At 36.4% G+C, this 11,917-nt stretch overlaps 1 protein-coding gene across 2 annotated transcripts; it reads right to left on the reverse strand.

The window, feature by feature from the left end:
• Positions 1-401: 401 nt before the first annotated feature.
• Positions 402-6,656, reverse strand: LOC107808679 (U-box domain-containing protein 35-like). 2 transcript variants are annotated; one of them, XM_016633214.2, is made up of 8 exons: positions 5,792-6,656; positions 5,083-5,177; positions 4,535-4,656; positions 4,242-4,448; positions 3,033-3,285; positions 2,834-2,929; positions 1,809-2,237; positions 402-1,258 (listed from the first exon to the last, which is right to left on the reverse strand). In XM_016633214.2, exons 1-8 carry the CDS (start codon positions 5,952-5,954, stop codon positions 548-550), a joined length of 2,076 nt encoding a protein of 691 aa, XP_016488700.2. In that variant the 5' UTR covers positions 5,955-6,656; the 3' UTR covers positions 402-547. The 2 variants fall into 2 exon arrangements, with proteins under 2 accessions (XP_016488700.2, XP_016488704.2); XM_016633218.2 differs by having other exon boundaries at positions 5,788-5,952.
• Between the last annotated feature and the right edge of the window lie 5,261 nt (positions 6,657-11,917).

The raw sequence follows: 11,917 nt of genomic DNA on the forward strand, positions 1-11,917 counted from the left end.
CCCAAAGTAAATCCAAGCCGTCAGTTTTCTATGGACAGATGGCAAGAATTTAAGGGGGGTATTGACTATCACTGGATTTATAATCACTGGAGCAAATCCGGACCTATATAAATCGATTGTTGAATTAACCTAAGAAAAGTTTTCAGTGTAGCGACAAAGGGGTTTAAAAAATGTTTTAGGTCTTGAGTTGGACTTAAGCTGGACATTTTAACATTCTTTGGATCCTATGGTCTCCAATCCTTCCTCCTCACGTGCTTGTAGGTAATGTAGGAAAAAGCAGCTTAAGAGTTTATGCTTATTCAACAAACGTTAAAGATATTTGCTATATATTCAGTGAAAGTAAATTTCTTTATTCCTATATCCTAATTAGACCTTTTTAACAGCAATAGGGGGCACATCCATCAGCCAAATGAGATTGGCTCATTAAATGAATGCTTAGAAAATTATAAACTTACAATTCGAATCTCTGTGACAAAATGCTACAGGTTCTTTCCTCATTATATATTATCCAAATGAGATAATTCATATGAAAGTGAATAAGAAAACATTAAGAGTCTGTAGTTCGCTTGCTACTCATTCCGAGTTCTTTAAGCTTATTAAGCTCAGGCAATATCACCGAACCAAGATCAGGTCGATCTTTCTTCCGCAGCTCAGCACACTTGAGTGACAATTTTGCATAGTTAAGAGTTTCTTCCATTGGCCAGTTTGGCACTGTTGGATCTAGTATGTCTGCAAATGTTCCGTTCTCAATGGCCCTCTCGACGTGATGTGTTAAACCCATCGGGGGCCTTGCAGTAATAATTTGGAGCAACATCACACCAAGTGAATATATATCTGATTTAGTCCCTAACTTTCCTGTTTGTTGATATTCAGGATCAATGTAACAAAACGTTCCTGCAGCTGAAGTCATGTGATATTGTGTAACACAATCAGCTACAGATGGTGGAACTAACCTTGCCAAGCCAACATCACTTATTTTGCAGGAATAATTGCTGTCTAGAAGAATGTTCGCTGGCTTAAGGTCACGATGGACAAGAGGTTCTGGTTTTGCTTGGTGAAGGAATAGGAGCCCCGTTGCGATCTCAGCAGCAATTTTAAACCGAATTTCCCATGGGATTGGAGGGGTGTTACCTTTTCGGAACAGGCGATCTTCCAGGCTGCCATTATTCATGAACTCATAAACCAAACATCCATACTCGGGACATGCACCTAAGAGTAGAACCATATTTGGGTGCCTCATGAGACCGAGTACTTGAACCTGTAAATGACAAAGCCTATTCTATGAGAAAGGAATCCTCAAACTTTCCATCCAAAAGTCGAATTTGCAAAATGTGCAACAGCATTTGCCTTGTAAAAACTCCCTACTCAAGTCAATCAACTAAGTATTTACAAAATGGTATATTGATAGCATAGATGAGAGAGTAGAGGCCTTCCTCCAAATGAGAGACTACTTGCACATTAATCAGTAGTCTAATTTTTAAAAAGAAAAGGGTTTGCGGTGCATATCTAACACTAAAAATGGATTCTTAAAAGTGCTTTTCAAAAATTGTAACTGAAGCATATACACAGAACAAAAAGTTTTAGATTAAGCATATACATAAAAGTAATCATGTTATGCACCAGAATGCATCAAGATAAATAAAATTTTCAGTCTAAAACTGGCATTTTGTCATGCTTCCCTTTAGTAATGCACAGAATTCAATAAAGAAGAAAGTTACTCAGCCAAACAAAAAATATGTTTTATACCTTGTATTCATAATATGCAGCATAAGATCAATTTCTGTCAAAAAATTGGAGAGATAACATACCTCTTGCTTGAACTGTTTCATCCCTTGTGCAGCATCGGATCTCAGAACTTTAATGGCAACGGGTGTGTGATCAAGTTTCCCTTTGTAAACAGGGCCATATCCACCTTCACCGATCTTCTCTGAATTTGAGAAGTTTTTGGTGGCTGCCTCAATCTCTTCTATTGTGTATTTCCTATAGCAGAGATCACTCCGAGATAGATCATTTAACGCTAGATTCTTTTCTTCTGTCACTCGCTTGGCCTTCAACTCCGCATATTTTCTTCTTTTTGCTTCTATCTCAGCCAACTTTTGTGCTTTTTGAGCAGCTTCAATGGCAGCTCTGCCTTTCGCTTTTTCCATCTCAGCAATAGCGAGAGCTGCCTCTTCAGAAATACGGGCTTGTTTGAACCTACTTGCTTCTTCCATTTTCCATTGATGAAGCTCTTTAGCCTGAAAATTAGAAGACATTACATATGTAACTCCGATAATTAGAAAAAACGAGACTTGGCATGAAACATGTGAAACTTATCCAAGGATAAGAAAAGGGAGAAAGCTAATTAAGAAGGACTTCTTACTTTCCAATTCGTGTTTCAGAGGGGCTTGTGTGGGATCAGAGACACAGTAACAACTTGTTCAGAAACTTACACACGATTGAAAAATCACGTATTACTTTTTAATTCATACATTGGATTGATAATATGTGTCTTATCATTCTTCTATATAAAAGTCTTGATCTTATGGAGTTGCTTGGCTGCAGCCATGTGGCCCTGGCGTTGGTTGCCCCAAGAATCTTTATTACTTATTTTTAATTTACTATACAAGTTCAGTTGAAACATGGAACCGACCTGATCTAGATATCTGCCTTGTTTTAAAAAAAAAATCAAAGTAACAATGGACTGAATATTCACTTCCACAAATGCTAGTTAACTTTGAAGAAAACACATCCAAGGAAGTTTAATTTGCAGAAGGCTGGTTTTTACATGCCTTTTGTCTAATAATTTAAATGACTTTTAATCTTGCGGTTGTCGACAATTAAAAAGTTATACCGTTTGGTTTGCCGAGACAGCTTCTTTGCAAGCTGTGTTGTACATATTCAAGGTTTGCCTTAGCTCTAGCTTTAATCTGTTCATCTCAGCCTCCCACTGCATATAGCAATTGATGATGAAGAATATATTACTTAATGAAACTGCTTTTTCTTTCACAACAATCAAAATAGTTAAGACTGTCTATTCATATTTCACTTACCGAAGATGAGGAGCTACAATTTTCTTTTACTGAAACTTGAGTGAAATCAAGATTTTGAGCTGTGATATCTACTGATCCATGGCTAAGAGGTGCAAAGAGACCTCTATCATCGGACGGAGAACTGCGGCTATATGAATTCCTAGGATCTCTATTATGAACATCAAGATTGTCCATCGATGCATTAGATGGTCCAATTTTGGGCTTCATCATTTCAGAACCTACAATATTTTGCTCTGGCCTCGTATATACTGACCTGTTTTGTAGCATAAGTTTATTAAAGCTCAACATAAAAAAGAATTATCACCATCTTTGATAGAGCATCAGAATTTAAGCTGTTCCTCTATGCAGTTTTCAACACTCAAACTTCTAAGATTAGATGGTGATACAACAAATAGAAGCAAATGATTTGCAGTTTAAACTGGGGACACTGCTTAAACTTACTTTCTCTTAGCCATGTTGGATAAGTTTGTGTATAATGACAAACTATGTCTTCATCGTAAAATATTTGGAAGAAAAGTAACAAAAGACATTTCAATGGCGTTGATTTTAACATCTTTAATAACTAATATTTTGTTTTACACCAAGATATGTCTAATAATTGGAGTACTCAGTGAATGGAAATTGCCAAAATTACTGAAATAAATACAAAGAATTAGAATTGCTTAAGATTCATTTTGCATAAGTTATGACAAGTTTACTGGTGATTCTTGGGGTTTAATTCGTATACCTAGTAGCATCATGAGAAGTTAAAGTGACAATCTTTGGTTAATTCATTCTTGAAAACAAGCATGCAAGCAGTAGACGCAGCTTCATTTCTGTTTTCATATGCTAGCTAGTTTGAATGCACTTGGGCTCAAAAGTAACTGCCAATCTTAAGGCTATTGGTAGTGTAGGAAGACTCTCCCTAGCCACTACAGTGACCCCGACCCTGACACTAGCTGAGAAGCACCTTTCACTTTTCCATTTACCAAAAGTCTGCTCTCCCGGTTTATCCTTTCTGATTCCCTCACCCAAACTCATAAGAAACAGGCCTAGCTGCCTTGCCATAACCTGTCCTCAGACAGCTCATATTTCATTGAAATGTTTACCGAATATTTTTCTTAGTAAATTCCTCAAAGTTAAGGACAATAAGCAGTCAGTGCACAAGCTTTTCCCAAGCTCAACAATACTAAAAAGGTTGACCAGAATACATCCTCAGTTATTTGGTACCTGGATACATCTGATGATTCAGAGTAATTACTTAGCCTAGCTGCTGACCACGCTTGGGAAGATGGTAGCGTTGCTGACAAAGAACTAGCAAAAGGTTTTGCTGCTGGTCTGACTGACTGTTGCTTTCCTTTCGAAATCACGTATACAGTACAGAAATCTGGTGCAGACTTGTTTATGATAGTTGGCACATCATGACTCCAAAATTTCCTGCAAAAAAGAAAGACAAAGATCATCCTTTAAGCTATTTATCCACAAATCAAACGGAGTAAGAGCAAGTAATTGATCATACTAACCTGGAAAGAGCACTCCTTGATGATGCACCAAGAACAATGTTGGTGACGCGGTGGTTGTTAATATAGTCTAGAAGTCCCTTAGACACTTCAATATCCTCAATGACAACCTCCTTCACTGCTATCTTCACCGATCATTTGAACTTGAAGTTAGATTTAATCAACATTATTCCACAGTGATATAAACCTATTTTTCTCACTTTGTTATATAAGATGCTATGTGGGTACGCAATATATTGCTCGAATGGTGCAAAATGCATTTACGCTAAGATACCATGTTTTGTGATCTTACAGGTCTCTTATAGGATGAGCAGTCTTTAAGCTTTGTTGACCTAAGTTTCTCACGTATGAATCTTATTGTTTTTGCTAGTATTGACGTGTATAAATTATTTCAAGCTCTTCTATAGGGCATTCATATAGCAAAATTGTCATCGAGGAAGAAGGCATAACACGAACAGAAAGATACAAGTTCTTAATTTAATATGCATTTTCTCAAAAGCACCACATGAACTTGTTTTATGTATTCTAGTCTACTAAATTGATTAACGTACCCCTTTACGTGCAGAGTAAGCCCTAAAAGGTGTAAAGACCTTAGGAGTATCTTGATCACTCAATCCGCGATTTGAACCTTGAACAACACCATTCTCTACGAAGTAAGCAGAAATACCATCATAAATAATACAAATAGAAGGCATAGGTCATAAACATTCAATTAGGAAGCAAAAAGGGCAACGCGGGTGAAGCCTTACACTGCAAAAATTTTCACCCACCCTACCCCTCTTAGCATTTGTCTCCATTTTTAACTCGCCCCGCCTGCTTAAGTTTTCTTTTATACCCAACTTTATAAGAAATGGGTGCATTCAACAGTAAAAAATGTTAATTTTCATTTAACCTGCCCCTGCTTTTGATTTTCAGAAAATACTTAGTTTTAACCCGTCCAAACCCGCTCCCCAGATAAGAGTTCCCCTGTCTTGTCCTATCGTGTTTATGATTTGCCCGCCCGCCCCATTGCCATCTCTGCATTCAATGACTAGCTTGAATGCTGAAATAGATATAAACTTTTAATCCACTTCTTTTTTTCTCAAAAGAGAGTTCTTCTACATTACCAACTTGGGAAATTAAGAAAACCAGCAGTATAGGATACCATGATGAGACTATATTGAAATAATGCAAGTTCTTGATTCAATTGAACAATCAAATGAAAAAAGAGCGATAAAATTAAAGGAGATGAAAATGTGATGAAAGAGGGAGGGTACCTACGATTTGTTGAGTTCTTGATCCGAACATGGACCAACACAAGCGTCGGATTGCTTATCACGAGATGATCAACAGCCCATTTGACAGCAGAGGCGCTGTGCTTGTCTTTATCAACGGCCACAATGGTGGGGTGGCTACCATCATCCGACGAAAATGACAAAGGCATTTTCTGTTCATTCACAACAACAACAACACCAACAACAAAAAATTGTTACCCTTTTTGTGCGGAATAATATTCCGAGGAAGGGATTCAATAGAACCCCTTGTGACTACCAAAAAGAGTTATTCTCTTTTCCTTTCTGAATCTTAATGGAGAAACGGAAGAAGAGAAATAAGAGAAAACATGTCTCTATTCTTTTCTACGTGGAATCTTAACAGTTCGAAACCAAAGTATCAAATGTCATTGGTGTTAAACAAAAGATTGTCTTGCCGCCAAAAATGGTGGCTAATCTGCCTTTGCGTCTACCTCCGTACATTTTTTCAGAGTGTTTGACCCAAGGAAGACTACATTTTGGTCCAAGTTCAAAACTCAACGCAAAAATTTAGAGATTTTTTGTTTAAACTAATTTTTTCTTTTTTAAGCAAAAGCCACCAATTTTGGTATTGGGTTCAAACTAATATAAATGCTAGTGAAAGATACGTTTCTTTGATTAAGAAAATAAATAAAATCTAACGGCCATTGGAGACGAATTGAAAAAAAATACATCTATAAAGTATCTCTTGGCTTCACGAGCACCGAAGCCAGAAATTTTGATAAGGGTGTTCAAGATTTAATATACACTAGTTTTTAGTCTACGCGCGCTGCGCGTGTACTTCCACTTAATTAGTATAATACTTTTAAGAAAATTACATAAATTTTATATTAAAATTATGTTCGGGTATTATAAGAGAAAAATATAGTATAAGTTTTTAAATATAATTATTACTGATCTTAATAACTTAATTACTCAATAAAGCAAGACACTCTACTTCTGATAAATGCGATATTTTCCTATTTTCAATTTGTACAGGAGTGTTTTTTGTTTTAGGACTTATTATGTTACATATATAGTTAGAATATATATATATATATATATATATATACTTATTTGATTGCTCATATGCCTACAAAAATATTCGTTATCTTTTGATGATTATTCCGTCGTCAATTGATTTATATGTGTAAGGTAATTTGCATAAAAGTTGAGATATTTAGTTTAATGATCAATTTTATGTGTTTATTCTACGTTTGTGTTTAACTGAAATGGTAAAATCGGAATAGATTTTAAGTTTTAAATATTAGAATTTTGTACATTGTTCAAATAAGGAAGGGTTTTGTAAATAAAATTTAGTAGATTTTAAATACCTACAAATTTAAATAAATAAATTAATTAAATGACTATTTTTTCTAGTATGAACTCTATTTTTGAAGGGTAAAAGAGGTGAACGACATTTCACTAAGGGTATTCGTACTTTTAATATAGTATTGATGTATACAAAATAATTTTTGATTTATATACGCAGTATAATTTTTTATATACACGATATAATTTTTTAATGAAGGGTGTTCAACTGACCACCATTCGTTCTATGTGTCTATGCCACGGTTCATATCTAAAGCTAGCCTTAAAACAATACTTATGATGGACAGAGGCGGAGCTAGGGATTTAAGTGTGTGGGTTCTAAATTTTAAAATAAAGTATTGCCTTCAGGAGAAATCGAACCCCCATCTTTCTCAGCGAACCCACAAACCTTACCGTTGAACCAAGACTCCTTTTGTTACTGAGTTCGACAGTATATATTTATATAGATTTATTAAATATTTCAATACAAATACAGGGTTCATGAAAAAGTCACTGGGTACGCCTGAACCCGCACTACTGTAGCTCCACCCCTGATGATGGAAGGTGGCTGCAACATATTCCCCGCTGAGTGAACCCATCAACCCTTGTCCTCCTACCATCATCATACAGCAGCTTATATAAATTAATGCACAACATGGAGCCACATAAAGACCCCTAACCATCAATACACCCATATAAGTCCCCACATTACATAGGACGACAAAATTCACAACTACCCAATTCTAACCACCAAGATTAGTCATTTAGCCTTTAAGAGTGCGAAAAAGAGTACCGGGGATAGAGCACGGCTATGCAAACGAATTAACAAATAAAGCATGCCGCCGCAGGTTATGTGTGGGAATCACCATTGGAAGCGAAGGAGAAAGTTTATAAACATACTCAGTAAGTCTCATACACAATCTGTAAATATTGAGACAAGTCTTTGAGATACCATGATGTTGTTGAGATAATAATTAAACTTGTTCATGCATTATCTGTATTTATTTTTAGTTCATGAACTTGTAGATTAAGTGTACTAGGGGATGCATGCATTGGTGGAAAACTCTAGTATTAGTCTAGTAAGTTCTTGTTCATTTACTTGGGATAGGAGAAGTCTAAAAATCAAATTTAGATACATGAATTCTAGGCTAGATACATCGTGCAAATGTCACGACCTCAAATTCTCACCTTAGGATGTCGTGATGACTCCTAATCCCTAATACTAGGTAAGCCTAACATACATTGAGAATTAGCAGAAATAACAACTTCGATATCAAATTAAACTATTAAACTATCATAATAAAACTCAAAACGGTACAATTGTCAAATATCTTCCAAAACCGTTGGGTCTGAGTCATAAGCTCTACAGAAAATGCACAAATAATCTCGAAATACAACTTTGTTTGAAGTGAAGATAAACAATAGTAAAGCAACGGAAGAAGGTGACTTCGATGCCTGCGAGCGTCGAGCAGGTATACCTTGAAGTCTACGGAATAACTGGTCAATCACTGGCATCCAGCACGAGCAGATATACCTGGATCTACACAAAAATGTGCAGAAGCATAGCATGAGTACACCACAACAGTACCCAATAAGTATCAAGTCTAACCTCGGTAGAATAATAACGAGACCAGGTCAAGACACCTACTAGACTAAAGGATCCTAAATAGCTTATAATATAATCTAATAACGGAAAGCAAAGAATTAAATGGCAACAAAGCAGTATAATGATGTAAGGCTACAACGGATATAAAATCAATAAAGGACAATAATAATGAGAATGTGATAAGACCAACAAATAATCAAATACAATCAAATACAAGTGAGTCAAATGAAGAATAACAATAACCGTTCTACCAACAAGCTCTTTCAACATAGAATGTACAACAAGAATCACGACCGAGACACCACACCTTATTTTCTTTCACATTTCACAAATCATAATCACAATCTTTCTTATATCATTGCTTGAGCCTTGCATTTATTTTGAAAATATATTCCCAAAATAGCTACACGCGTTTTAGCTCCCATATCTCATCGCGTGGCTTCAAGTAATTCCCTTACTAGCAACATGCGTATAAATCCTACCTTTTCCTACCGCGTGCGTTTCAATATCCATCCTTATACCACCGCATGCGTATCAATATCACAGCACAATAATCAACTTGCATCACATGTGCTCATATGCCAGAACATTACCAAATCAACACTAACAATGTTACCACAACATATAGCCCACAGCTCAACTACAATATGTACAAGAATCTCTATAGTAACAAAATGAATAAGAAACAACTAAGAAAAGAAAGATATCTTGATAATTAACAACTTCAATCTCAATGTATTATTATCTTTCACAACTACATCTTCAATAACTCACAAATGAGGTATAAGAAATGGCAACTTTCACTTCAAGTGCATAACATAAGCTTAACAATGAAAGAGATAGCATGGAATAGAAACCGCTTCTAAATGTATGAGAATAACTCAATAATGGAAAGAATAACATGTAACAACAACTACAAATAAAGGCACATAAGGGAAAACCTCGACATTGGAAACTAGCATATGTAATAACAACTTCAAATAAGGCATGTAGGAATAAACTTGACAACGAAAGATCGAACAAATAATTATAGCTTCAACTAAGAGCTTAGTCGAATACCATATAAAGCCCGTGTACACACTCGTCACCTCGTGTATACGTCTTTCACATAACTAAAATAGTACAATCAACCCAAATCCTAAGGGGTAATTTTTTCACATAAAGTTAAGAATGATACTTACCTCAACTAGACCAAATCAATACTCAAAAATAGTTTTTCCTTTAAAATTCACCTCTGCACGTCTCAAATATAACAAAAAACAACTAAATATCATCAAACAATGCAAGAGAAACTAATTACGATTAATAAAGTTATGATCTTTACACAATTCCCCAAAAGTCAACAAAAGTCAACCCCAGACCCGCTCGGTCAAAACACGGGTCCAAGGGTAGATCCCAACTATTCATAACCCCACGAGTCCATATATGTATTTTGTTTTCAAATCCGAGTCTAATTTAACTCTCAAATCTCAAATTATTATTTTTCAAAATATAGACAAAAATCCCCAATATCTCTTTTTGATTCTCATAAATTTGATGTTAAATCTCATATATAATCATGAAATATGCTCGAAAATTGATCAAAATCACTTACCCAATACTTTTATGTGAAAATTTCCTCTCAAAATTGCCTCCTACCGAGTCTAAGGTTCTAAAATGAGAGAAATGAGATCAATCTCGTCATTCCATCCATTTTGTTCAGTTGCAGATGTGGCAATTGCAATACTGTGTTCGCAATTGGGAAAAAGACTAGCAATTGTGGCATTTGACAACCTAAGGAGCAGTCGCAAATGCGACACTGGAATGCGACCAAAATGTCGCAATTGCAAAACTACCCAGACTAGCCTACACTTCGCAATTACGAGTGAGGAATCGCAATGGCAAGGCTGGTGCTCACAATAGCGATAACTGTAGCACCAGCACACCAACAACCCAAAAATGAGTTCAGTCTATCCGAAACACGTCTGAAACTCACTCGAGCCCTCGGGGCTTCAAACCACACATCCACACAAGTCTAAAAATATCATACGAATTTGCTCGCGCAATCAAAATACCAAAATAACATCTAGAACCACAAATCGAACATCAAAACGCAAGAATTTCATAAGAAAACTCAAGAACCTCTAGAATTACAACAAAACGTCTGAATCCTATCAAACTAAATCCAACTGACACCAAATTTTGCACACAAGTTTCAAATACCAAAATAGACATATTTCAAGTCCCAAAACAAAATTCCGAACCTCATATGTACAAAGTCAACCTACGGTTAAACTTAGGGAAACTTCTAAACCTCAAATTGCCAACTTTCGACAAAAAAGTCAAATCAACCTAGGGACCTCCGAATCCAATTCCGGGCATACGCCCAAGTCTAAAATCGCGATATGAATCTATTAGGGCCAACAGAACACCATTCCGGGGTTCTTTTTAGAAAAGTCAAAGTTCGATCAACATTCCTAACTTAAGCTTCTAAACCAAGAACCAAAGCGCCCAATTCAACCCAAAACCTTTTCAGAATGAAACTAACCAACCTCGCAAGTCATAAAATCACAAATACATGTGTGTAAAGCATCAAAAGAGGAAACAAGGCTCAAATACACAAAATGACCGGTCAGGTCGTTACATTCTCCCCCTCTTAAAATAAGAGTTCGTCCTCGAACGTGCATAGAAACATACCTTAAGTGCCAAAATGGTGAGGATAACGACTCCGCATGTCGTGCTCGGTCTCCCAAGTTGCCTCTTCGATCGGATGACCCCTCTATTAAACCTTCACGGATGCAATGTTCTTTGACTTCAACTTTCGGACTTGCCTGTCTAAGATAGTCACTGACACCTCAACATATGTCAAATCCTTGTCCATTTGGACTGAGCTAAAATCCAATATGTGTGATGGATCACCATAATACCTTCGGAGTATCGAAACATGGAACACCAGGTGAACTGCCGATAAGCTGGGTGGCAGTGCAACTCTGTAGGCCACCTCACCCACTCTCTCAAGGATCTCAAAAGGATCAATATACCTAGGGCTCAACTTGCCCTTCTTCCCGTATCTCATCACACCCTTCATGGGTAAAACTCTGAGCAGAACCCTCTCTCGTGCCATGAATAATACATCACGAACCTTCCGATCAATATAACTCTTCTACCTAGACTGTTCTATAAGAAGCCAATCCTGAATCAACTTGACTTTATCCAAAGCAT

Source organism: Nicotiana tabacum, chromosome 17, assembly GCF_000715075.1.
Source record: "Nicotiana tabacum cultivar K326 chromosome 17, ASM71507v2, whole genome shotgun sequence".
Lineage (NCBI taxonomy): Eukaryota > Viridiplantae > Streptophyta > Magnoliopsida > Solanales > Solanaceae > Nicotiana > Nicotiana tabacum.